The 12,473-nt window shown below is 43.1% G+C and overlaps 1 protein-coding gene across 5 annotated transcripts in view; it reads right to left on the bottom strand.

The window, feature by feature from the left end:
* The window catches only part of Znf462 (zinc finger protein 462), a 137,520-nt gene that overhangs the window by 51,618 nt on the left and 73,429 nt on the right, over window positions 1–12,473 (bottom strand). For all 5 annotated transcript variants that reach the window (XM_029540266.1, XM_021200552.1, XM_029540263.1 and 2 more), the window contains exons 6-7: window positions 12,157–12,275; window positions 8,749–8,940 (exon numbers count right to left, since the gene is read on the bottom strand). In XM_029540266.1, coding sequence (XP_029396126.1) covers window positions 8,749–8,940; window positions 12,157–12,275 — 311 coding nt within the window. The remainder of the gene's footprint in view (window positions 1–8,748; window positions 8,941–12,156; window positions 12,276–12,473) is intronic.

Below are 12,473 nucleotides of genomic sequence, written 5' to 3'. Positions count from 1 at the left end.
ATGTTGCAAAAAGAGGGTGAAAATTTTATATAAATTGTCATACATCATTATTTATCATAAGATTAATTTTTTATATGTGCCCATGTATGCGCACATGTATGCTGTGCCCGTAGAGGCTATAAAGAGGCAGCGGATCCCTTGGAGCTGTAGTTAGGATATGTCTGATATGGATATTGGGATCTGAACTTTGGTTCTCTGGAGGAACAGTGAGCGATCTTAATGACTGAGCTGTCTCTCCAGCCCCGTCCTGACTATTTTGAATGCATCCTTCTTTCCTATTCTGTGTTTCCTAACGAATCCATGGCCTTTCCCCAGTGTTAAAATGCTCTCCTGTACTGTGCTTCTAATCCCTTCCCCCACTACATACCCTCCCTCCCTTCCTCCAGCTAGACTGGTCTTCAGTGCTAGCAGAAGCTCCATCTCTTCCATCGAGTCCTCTGAGCCAATCCCTTCTCCTTCCCATAGCTACTAGCCAATAGAAACTACATCTTCAACTTCTCACTTTGTATTTTTGGTCCTTTAATATACTACTTACTACCTGTATGCCTAGTCACTTAGGCTTTAAATATCAGTCAAGAACAATATCTCATCTCTGGTTTGCTTCAGAAGATTCCAGAACCCCAAAGCATGCAAGGAGAGGTATGTTACAGCTAGTCCTTATCACCGCCTAGATGTACAGTTTCGCTTTTAGACCTTGATGGCGCAAAAAGGTAAGGATATGGGCTTTGGATTTAATGTGCAAAACCCAACTCCACCACATCTAGGTTTTGTGATTTTCAACTCATCAACTCTGCCCTCAGGACTTCAGTTTCCTTCTCATAAAATCAAATGAATCCCTTCTGCCTCTCATCCATGCCATGTATTAAGGCAGATGATCAATTTAAGGCAATCAGCAAGAGTTAAGTCAATAAAAATGATTATTTTTAATCACTAAGGACGCAAACACGAAGACATACAGGGTCCTTATAGAAACCACAATGGATGACTTTCTCTCTAGTCCAGACGGAGAAAATCAGAGGCGGTGCTAAAAGCTAAGACCTAGATGAAGGGCTTGGAAGGTCTGAGGGCTCAGTGTGGCTTCCGCTGCAGTTGTGATGGAAAACTTGCCCGGTGTGAAAATAAAAGATGATGTAAGGGGCTTGGCTTGTGAGATTCATCTAAGAATATTCCGAGGAAGCTAGAGAAGAACCTAGGGGTGGACCTGGCTCCCTGGGAGCCCTGTGCTGGTACATGAAACTTAAGCTGGGCCCTGCCCCTCCCCCCATCATCCCCCAGCCAAACAGCTCCCTGGGCGGAGCCTGGAAAAGGATTAGAGCCCTGAAGGCCAGAACTGATTCCTTCCTGGGCCTCTGCAGCAAGGGACAGACCCCAGTTGAAAATAAATACATCCTTCACCTGAATCTCACCTCTCATAGCACCCGATCTTTTCCTCATCTCCCCATTTTTCTTGATCCACCAGCATCACCACTGGGATTCTTCCATAGGGTATGATGTAGGATTCTGAATGACTTAGATAAATTCACACACAATGAAGACTTGCTTTCCAAGTAACACCATCAAAACATAGAGAGCTTTTTAAGAAAGAAAGAAAGAAAGAAAGAAAGAAAGAAAGAAAGAAAGAAAGAAAGAAAGAAAGAAAAGAAAAATAGTAGTGGTTTTCAAAACTATCTTTAGTATTTTGTTATCTCTGCACTTAAAAATAAAAACTCCTTTTACAAGTGAATCTTTCTCGGGAGACACGCATATCCTTCTCCCCAGCAATGCTTCATTCGCTCAGGCAATGCCACCCAACATCTTTCTCTCTGAATCATGGTTCAGTCCTACTGTTCGCTCCAGAGTCTGTATCCTTCTCGTGGCACGGGTAAAATTTGCTGATAAATAGCAGGGTTTGGAAAAAACGAGAGGACTTCCATATAGGTCTTAGCATGGCTTGAAGGACTTTTGATCAAATTAAATCAAAGTAAACCAGAAAGCACAAGGTAGCTAATGATATGAAGGGGATTTTTTTCTTTCGAAAAAGAATCAAGATTATTTTAGATGATTGGAGTAATGACTGAATGTATTTCTTATTTATTTATTTATTTATTTATTTATTTATTTATCATATGTAAGTACACTGTAACTGTCTTCAGACACTCCAGAAGAGGGCATCAGATTTCGGTATGGATGGTTGTGAGCCACCATGTGGTTGCTGGGATTTGAACTCAGGACCTTTGGAAGAGCCGTCGGCACTCTTAACCGCTAAGCCATCTCACCAGCCCCCTGAATGTATTTCTTTAACCTAGCATGAAAAAGTAGGTTTCTTTTCTTTTAGACATTTCCCCTGGGGCTCTGGAAGTCAGGAGAAGATCTCCAGCTAGCTCAGCAGGGCTACAAAAGACAGATGAGGAATTATGTAGCAAACTCCAGTGTTGCTAGGAACTAGTTTTGAGCGTGTTTAGTAATATGTGATTTATATTTCTGATGACCAAGTGTTTCTATTGGCTTGGGAGGAAGGAGATGGGCTAGTTGACTAAGTTCCCAGGACATGGAAAGTCTACACTTGAAATGTCTTTCACACACAAAAATGTGGCTGCCTCATAAACACTAAAATTCACTGTGTAAATGTACAAAACTGTCAAACAATTTTTATAAATGTAAAGTCCCAAATCCCAGGCAGGTGGGTTTCTTGGGAAGGGTCTATCACACAATCATGTTTAAGATGACCGTAAATTTGGAGGGTTCCTGTATCCCACTAATGCCAGTGCCAGTAGCTCATCCTCCAGAGACCAGCGTGCACGCTAGAATCTTTGAGGCTACCTTGTTTCCTGGGAGCCAAAGATTTCAAAGACTTTACAGTAGAACTGTCATTCTTTAAAATAAGCATAAAATAAACTCCAGACTGCATTTTATGAAGAAATTCTGATGTCAGAGAGGGAAGGTTAGTGGTGACTGGTCAGGCTGTTCTGAGACCAGCAGAACCTATTAAAAATTATAGTCAAGACATTAAAATTATGTCTTATATCCCATATGCTATAAACGGTGTAAACCTCCGTATCTCACAATTATTCGCCAAGTCTCCATTTCATTGCTGTCTTTTTTTTTTTCTTCTCTTTCTTTCACCCCCAAGAGAGAATCTCTGATTGCAATTGGAACCCACGTGGAAGGTCTGACGCCCTACCAACTAACTGGATCCTCTCAAAGGTTGAATTTTATGTCTGACCTATTTAGAGCTCTGAGAAGCTTATCCTCCGAAAGGCAGCATCCCAGATCTCAATTTTTAGGTGTCAAGTATCGCAGCAGCCAAGGTTAAATGAGTTGGTAGTTTAGAGATAGCCTCAAGTCTTCTCCTTCATGCTTACTCACGTGTAACTCACCCACTTGGGTTCGGAAGGCTTTCCCCAAATGTCTTGCACTTGACACCTTGGAATATTCCATATATTAAACATGCTGGCCAAGATGAACTGCATACAATATGGGTATGCCACAGCCATGATGTCATTTCCTATTAACAGCCTGCCGACACAATACTTTGGGGAGAAGCAAAGTCCGACTTGTCGTCAACAGGTTTTTATTAGTCTGCTTTATTCTATGCGGAATCTTGGAGCTTGGATTTCATTTTTCCCCAAAACATTGCATCCTGAAAAAAAGAAACTGCCCACTGTAGGGGCAACTATGTACTGACTCCAAAAGGCAAGCTTCTAGCAATGCCCATCTCTCTTTAGCTCTACCATGCCGCCACCTTCTTACGACACTCTGCTTCAAGCTTGAGTTCCCTTCCTCCACAAAGGACAAGGACAATATTTCAAATGCTATGCCAAGGAAGATCTGTTCACTATAGCAGAATGGTTGCATCAGATGCTCTGTGAGAACATCTCCCTGTGAGAACAGTCCCTAAAGGCTTCATCTTCAAATCATTGTCTTTTGAAACTTTCTCTTAAATGGACAGAAACTTAACACTGGGTCACCTGGCTCTGTGGAGTGAGGTAAGCATGGGGACTCAGTATCGTCGACTGAATTGAAAGTTAGGAAGCTTCCAAGAAAGAAACCAGTCACAAGAACATTCTAAAGTGCCTACACAACTGTCCTACTTAGAATAGCGCTGGAGCCATGGTGTGTCTACAAGGGCAAATACAGACCTCAGAAAAGGGACAAAGGAGTAATCCAAAGAGTTAAAAACCAGCCTTCGAAGTAAGGGGGGAAAGTCACAAACTTATAGAGAGAAGCAACCAGGGAGACCATCCTTCCACATACTCAGGGAAACTTACTGTCTTAGTCAGGGTTTCTATTCCTGCACAAACATCATGACCAAGAAGCAGGTTGGGGAGGAAAGGGTTTATTCAGCTTACACTTCCACATTGCTGTTCATCACCAAAGGATGTCAGGACTGGAACTCAAGCAGGGAAGGAAGCAGGAGCTGATGCAGAAGCCATGGAGGGATGTTCCTTACTGGCTTGCTTCCCTGGTTTACTCAGCCTGCTCTCTTATAGAACCCAAGACTACCAGCCCAGGGATGGCACCACCACAAGGGGACCTCCCCTCTTGATCACTAATTGAGAAAATATCCCACAGCTGGATCTCATGGAGGCATTTCCTCAACTGAAGCTCCTTTCTCTGTGATACCTCTTCAATGGAGAAAGAAAGACTGAAGTCAATTTTGAATAAATAGAGAGGACTGTGATTTTTCAGATGTGAGTGGTCTATGGTTCCCCAGGAAGATATGCCTGCTCTGCCCCTCCAAAACAGTGTTTGTCAGAAACTCTAGGATTTAGAGTTTTAAAAAGGCAACTAAAGAAGTTATAATAACAAGCAAGTCACAGAGCATCTGGGAACAGTAGCAGACACCTGTAATCCCAACATTCTGGAAGCATGGGCCACCAGGTATCTGTATGTTTGAGAATGACCTGTGCTATACAGTGAGTTCAAGGCCAGACACACTTAAAAAACAAATCAAATTGCTCCGTACATTTTCTTGTTACCTTAAAATTACCAAAACCTAAAATATTCACATAGCTATACATTTTTTTTCCTAACAATTCACAAAGTCAAAGTATTGTGCATAAGAGTTCTTTTTCTTTGGAATGATAACTAGGGAGCTCAACACTTTTTTTTTTTAAAGTTACACTTAGTGACTACATTTTGTCTCAACAATCTCATGGTAATGAATTCCTAAAGTAATCAGTTTCATACAGCAAAACTAGATAGGCAGAGGAGAGTGTTCATTTGCTTGCTTGCTTGCTTGCTTCTGGTCAGGGGAAACTCAAGGAGGAAAAAGGCAGGGCACAGCTGGATTTCCAACTATGCATTCATTGCTCACACCTCAAGCCACTCCCCTCAGACCTAAGCAACCCTCTCTGTTGACCCGCTTGCTTTGTTATTTTATAGCTGTGCCCGCACACGAGTTTCTCTGGGCTGAAAGCAGACACTTGGAAAAGTCCGTCCTGTATTTTATATGGCAGGAGAGGGAACACAGTCAACACAAGTCCCTTGGATGACAACCTTCCTTGTCTCCCCCTAATGCATTGTTTTGAATAGCAACTGAGTGTCATTTCCCATTATTTAATACACAAAACCAATACCTCACAGCCCCTTGCTTTTCTTCCCAACAACTGATCATGCAAAGTATTTAGAGGATCCATGATACATGTCAAGGCTGACAGCTCCAAGCCCAAGAGCCCTGCTGAGACTCAGAACAGGTGTGTGGCCAGGCAGGCAGCTGGGGTTGAGATCTGCCCTCCACCTCTCATCTCTGCTTTCTCGGCTTCCTTCCCCACTCCCTCAGTGCATCTCTCTGGGTTAGGATTGAGAAGAGCCTAGACAGAACCTCCCCTCTGGACTGTTTCTCTCTGCCAGAAAGAACTGGCTTGTTCTCAAGACAGCAAGCATTTGCCTGCTGCAAAATAGCAATGAGCAAGTCAATCCATTTTACTCTCATCGCTCACTAGGGATTTCAATAGCCAAGGACATACTGGCCATTTCCCTGGGTTTATGGGTCTCCGCTCCCCTAGGCCTGCAACACATTTTTGGTTCGTGCGTTCACAGTGTCCTGGCATCTGCAGTGTGGGAAACCCTAAGTGAGAGCCAACAGCCCCACAGCTTCTCCCTATTAAAATGTGCTTCTCCCTATTAAAATGTGCAATTGGATTTCACATGTGTGTTTCAAACACCATTCTAAGCATGATTTACAGGCTACTGTCTAGCCCCACAGCTGTTTTTCCATCCTCCAGATTAAACTGTTTCTAGGAATCCACCACCAGCTCCCTGGCAAATTGTCCTCCTAGCGTGGGCCTCCTAAGTCATTTCTGGCCCAACTAAACAATGCGAGATCTAAAGCAAAGCTTTAAGAAAACACTTATCGAATGTGCAAACTATTAATTATTCTTTCCACATAATTATTCCTCCGTGAGAACAGTCTACTCGATGCCTCCCTTCTGTTCACCCCACCTCCTAATCAACTTTTTTTGTCATCAAATTAAACTAATCGTGGCCTGGTCCTTGGATATGGGTTATTTATATATGTTAAAAGCCATATAGGTCCAAAGGGTTTTGTGTGGGTCTTAGGAAATGGCTACCACATAGAGCTTTTACAGCAAATGTGTTCTTTCTCAAGATAGTGAGTAACAGTCAGCAATGCATTTAGGAATTTACCTTCCTGGGGCTGTGCGCCACACTCTGGCAATATCAGACTGCATGCTATCGAGAAACCCTCCCCTCTCCACGGTTCAGGTTCTAAGACTCTGAACCCTGACTGCCTCCCCCTGACCCCCACCACCGGAAGAAAAGGCCAGGCTTCAGGCTTGGGCCTGTAGTAAACTCATATGTGCAAGGTCTTTCTGGTTCTGGAGGGTCAGATAGGCACTGTGTTAAGTCAGGGCTTTTCTGTACCTAGACCAGCTTAGGCCCAACACAGGTTCAGAGAGCTGAAAGAACCCAACTCTCCTCATGCTAGGTAGAGAAGAATGATCTACAAAGCGATTGGTCTAGAGGGTCCCCTTCAAAGTGACTGAGACCCAACCTGCATGGAAGGTAAAGGAAGAAGGTTTAATATCGAGTGAATTGTCTCAGGAAAAGGCTTTACTGAGACTAGTATCTAAGTGGTTCAGTTTTACTCAAATAGTCGCAAAAGTATAGCTTCCATTTCAGATTAAAAAACAAACAAGCAAACAATTAAGTTCATTTTAATAAAAACCTTACAATTTAGGTCAAATTAGATTTCGCCCTCTGGTCACAATATACTACCATCCCCAGCCACCCAGAGAGCAGAACCTGAGGGTAAAAGGGGGTTATTTTCTTGACTCTCTCACATGTACTGTAGACCACTGTAGTTTGGAGACTCTCACTGGAGACAAACTGCCTGACTTCTGCAGTTTAAACTACCACAGCTGTGGAGGCTGTGTGCGCAGTCTCTCCTAGGAATCGTAAGAAACCTCCTTGTTAGAAGTTCTTAACTCTGAGGGCTGTCCAACACTCAGGGCTTCTTATTTTATTTTAATTTTGGTCTTCTGTTCCCTCCTATTCACAGACTTCATGACCAAAGATTACTAATTACTGTTTTGATAAAGTGAGACTTAGACTCTGTTGACAAGTGAGGCTATCAGATTCTCAAGACACCTTGGAGAACTCTTGACTTAAGCCCTTCTTCGAATGAGCCCGAATCCCCACCTGCCAGAAATGGTCCCAACAACCACAGCTGTAACCAGAAGATGAAAATCACAGAAATAAAATGGCCACTCGCTGACATTTCCTGTGTGTCAGACATTACAGCAGGCATTTTATATGTGTACTTTGTCTCATTAATCTCTCAAGACAACCAGCTGAGGCCTACATATATCATCATCATACAGGAATAGAAACCGAGAATGCCTAGGGAAACATGACTGTCAGAGGGAGACGGATGAAATCCAGGCCTTTGTTCCACTTTCTGTCTACTGAGCTCATCCCATGGATAGAACAGTAGATCCTGCAGAGCCGTGGACCACAGCAGTTACGGGCTCAGACATGCTGCACAAGGTGTCCTGCATCAGATGTAAAGGGGGGAGCTTCAAGCTCCCCTAGGCTACTGCCCACTTCTCCACCAGGGATCTGAGCTCCATTCAAACCACGCTGATTCGTCAACCAGGTCTTCCCAGATGGAGTCTGATGAAAATGAGATGCTATCTCTTCGCTCCCAAGGCCCACTGACTAGCTCCAAGTTGGCACTCTTGTCTTCTCAACATGCTTTGGTGGCAGTGCCAGTGAGCACACGTCTCTATACCGTCCTGCTTGTCTTTCAAAGCTATGAAGCAAAGCAGTTCTAAACCTATTTCCTAACTAAAGCTCTAAGAAAACACAATAGATCATGTGACCTCCTTCAATATGAGTGTCCCGTTCACTTGCTCTTCCCTCCTTCCATTCTGAGCTTTGGTTAATTGATTCCACACACCTCACAGAACATTTTCTTCCAAGACAAGGTATTCATAAAAACAACAGATACCTTCTTGCACTCCTTTCCTGTCCCAGTAGAATCCACCATAAAAAAACCCAACACTGGCCCATCCTGCCCAGCATGATGCTTTAATGATATCCATGGACATTATAACCAGGGCATCATACAGATGCAGAATACGCACTCCTTCCTACTCCATGATCTAGCGCTTTCATATCCTTTCCTTCATTTGAATCATCATATTTTCAGATAAGAATTTCCTCTCAGGAACAAAAGAAAAAAGACTCAATCCTAGCTCACCCCAACACTACCAGATTGATTCCATCCCAGGAACCCATTCTTACCATTGGAGTCTTCCACTTCTTCGGCTGGGGTGGCCTTCTGGGAGGAGGGGTGGGCATGAGAGGAGAGGAGGCTGACAATCCGTGGCCGGGGAAGGGTCAGGGCTTTCCCGTGGACCTTGAGGGAGTGTTCCTTCAACTGGCTGATTGTCATGGTGGAAAATGAGCACCAAGAACACTTGTAGGCATGTTCACCTAGAAGGAGATGTGGTGAGGCAGACAGGAGAGGTGGGAGTCAGGAGAAAGAGGACTGCTAGAAAGTAAAATCACACAGTGAATCGGCTCCCTCTAGAGCGGTGTTCTAAGGATTCTTGGTCTAGAAGTCCTCCAAGGCTAACTCCCTGCCCATTCTCGCAGCCACAGTCCTGGGAAACAGCGCTCACCATCTCCAAGCTAAGGCCAGCTAGTCACTGACAATCGTGTTCTACCCACAGCAATGCAGCTTCTGGGGTGATCCCCACCCACCTAATTCACCTAATTCAGAGAGGGTGCCTCAAACTTCTTCCCCCTTCTCTGTATTAAAATTGATCAGGGCAGATTTCTTTCAATACACAGAAAATATTAGGTTTAATTCTTTTTCTCAGTGGCTTTTTCAAACATGGCAGCCCTATTGTATTAATTCTCAATACTTAATACATACATCTGACACATTCTTAACCATTTCCTCCCCACATATATTTGGGGCAGAGGGGAAGTTCATAATGAAACTCCATTTCCTACATACACAACACTATAGAAAGGCAACATTTCTTTAGGAGGAAGGATTATATGAGGTAAGCATAAGTGGGAAGAGAAGCATGTGCACTGTTTTCAGCATTCAATTAATACATTTAAACAGAACTACAGCACAGAAAGCCATGACCAAATCAAGACAAGAGTGTGGCTTACCTTTACTATAACTTTCAAGTTCAGTACATCTTAGGAATGTACTTATCAGCGAGTTTGTCTGTTACTGGGCAAATATACACTAATGTGATCAATCAATCTTGTTTTCAGTACAACAGGTCAATTTGGCCCCCAATCTAATAACCCTTCCACTGATAGTCTCTATTAAGAAAACTGCATACAAGCCAGGCATGGGGGTTCAGCACTAAGCTAAGCAGAAAGATTGTGACAGCCTGGCTGCAATAGCAAAATACTTTCACAAAAATCCCAATGAGCAAGGAAGGGAGACAAGGAGAAAGGGAGAGAGAGACATGGGAAGGAGGGAGGGAGGGATACACCCTTAATACAGAGGAGATTTTATTTGGAGATTAACATTATTTATGGACTGGCAAGGTGGCTCAGTGGGTAAAGGCATATGAACGCAAGGCTCATGACTCAAGTTACAACTCTGGAACCCATGTTATACAAAGAACTGACTCCTGCAAGGTATCTTCTGACTTACACACACATACACTCACACACACACACACACTCACACACACACACTCACACACACACTCACNGACACACACACACACACACTCACACACACACACAAATGGAATGGAACATGGGCACACACAGAGAATATAAACAAACAAACAAATTGATGAAAAAAATTATACTATTTGAGTGAAAAGCTACGAAGCAATGTAGACTTTGAAAGCAAAGAAAACAATTAGGCAAATGTAGGTATATCCTCTTGATGAACCATGATTAAAATGAAGAACTTGTAATAAGACAGAAAATTAAGAATGAGTTAAAACATAAAACATTCCTTATAGACATTATAATTATAACTGTGGAAAAATAATTATAGAGAAAACAGTTGACAGGAAGCACCAAACATTAACAGTGGCCTTTATATAATAACATTATGGATGACTGAACATATTTTTTTTCAAATTTTCACTAATAAATATAATATGTACTTAGGACCCAACTCAGGTCCTCTTGAGGAGCAATAAGTGATTATCTGTGAAGCTACCCCTCTAGCCTAACGTGAGTTTGGATGCACGGACCTTGCTAAGTAGCTATGAGTCTGTCTCTCAACCTAAGAGTCAAACCCAGCACTGCTTAGCTCTAACTCAACAGACTGCCAGGCATGAGAGTGCCGCCTATAATCGCAGGACTCCACTGGATGAGGCACGAGGGCGACTTCAACTCTGAGACCAACTTTGGCTACACAGTGAGTTCAAGGCCAGCCTGGGCTACGTAGCCAGCCCTATCTGAGGATACTAATAAAAAATAAATAAAACACTCAGCTGAGAATAGGCAAGTTGAAAGACTTGTAGCAAACATACTGCTTTCTTTAAGGTGAGGATCTCTCAGCGGCTCAGAGTCACATCATAGTGACTGAGATCACACGGTGTAGTGATAGCAGAGTTATATTGCTTTTCTTTGCTCTCTGGATACTTCGCCCCCATTGAGCAGAGAGGGCTAGCTAGTCAGTCAGCTCCAGGAACATTTACTCAGCTAACTGCTCTGAGGGTGATGCAGCATCTGGTTGGTTCAGAGACCTTCCCTGGGCCAAAACCGTTCACCCAGCTCCCCACTGGTAAAAAAACGCTTTTAGGACAAGGCCAAAGGCGATGAGAAAAGCTTACCAGGATGCTGTCCCTGCTGAATAATTTATGATATACATGATTACTAAAAAGTAAGGTGAATCCCGAAGCTACTTACTCTTGGGACTTTAGGAGAAGTTTCCCAGGGACATTAAAATACTGTCAGAAACAAGCCTACATAACTAATCTCCTAGCTGCAACCCTGATTCCCAGCAGGGCTAAGGGCAGTTGTGTGGCATAAGCAGTTTCACTGTGCTAAAATAGAATAGCTCAATGGGTCTAGTGCTCATGAAGCAGAGGAAAGATGTGGGTGATGACTGGCAAAAGTGAAGGGGCTTTTGTAAGATTGCTCAGAGTGCTGCAAAGTGCACAGGGCACACAGGAAATCACACAGTTCCTACTGCTGGAGTGCTATAGATACGAGTAAGCTGATGCCTGTCGCCGCTTAGTGCATGGCCTGGGATGAATACCATGTAGTGACCAAAACAGCATAGCTCCTGGACACTCGTGACCCGAGTCGAAAAGATATGAGTACCTCCTAAGCCACCCCAGGCTTCCTGAGGTTTGTGTTAGCGTATGATCTGTCTCATGTAGAAATTCGCTTTAATGGATTTTTTTTTTAAACAGTTCAATAAGAGTTTTTTGTCATCCCATGATTCAGCCAAGGTAATTTAGAAATTTCTTTTAAAAACGTAACAGTCTAATTCTAAGCTATTAGTGACATCAGTCGAACAAAGAACTGGTGGTTACTTTGGTTTTATGAATAGAATTTAATTTTGTTGTTCTCTTTCAAACTGTACATGCAACCCTCCCAAATATAAATTGCCGTTTCGTTCCGGTGGGGGAAACTTTTGGTTTTATTCAAGGACCTGAGGTAGGCAACTTGAGAGAGTACTGAAGGACACCCCAAGGACCTACTCACCAGCATGGGCTTTGAGGATGTGCGTCTTCAACCGGCTGTTGTAGGAGGACTTGAAAGAGCAGAGTTTGCAGCGGAACGGCTTGTGGTGTCCGTGATGGGTCTGCATATGGCGATCCAAGCTTCAGGTGGAAGGAAAGGAAAGCAGGGTTAAAAACCACAGACATTTTCCCACCACTATTCCAAACATCCAAATTCTAAGCTGCTCCAAGTCTTCCCTGCTGTTTTCTTTCTTTCTTTCTTTCTTTCTTTCTTTCTTTCTTTCTTTCTTTCTTTCTTTCTTTCTTTCTTTCTTTCTTTCTTTCTTTCTTTCTTTCTTT

Source organism: Mus pahari, chromosome 6 (genome assembly GCF_900095145.1).
Source record: "Mus pahari chromosome 6, PAHARI_EIJ_v1.1, whole genome shotgun sequence".
In the NCBI taxonomy this organism is placed as follows: Eukaryota; Metazoa; Chordata; class Mammalia; order Rodentia; family Muridae; genus Mus; species Mus pahari.
This window is presented reverse-complemented; position numbering and strand designations above follow the sequence as displayed.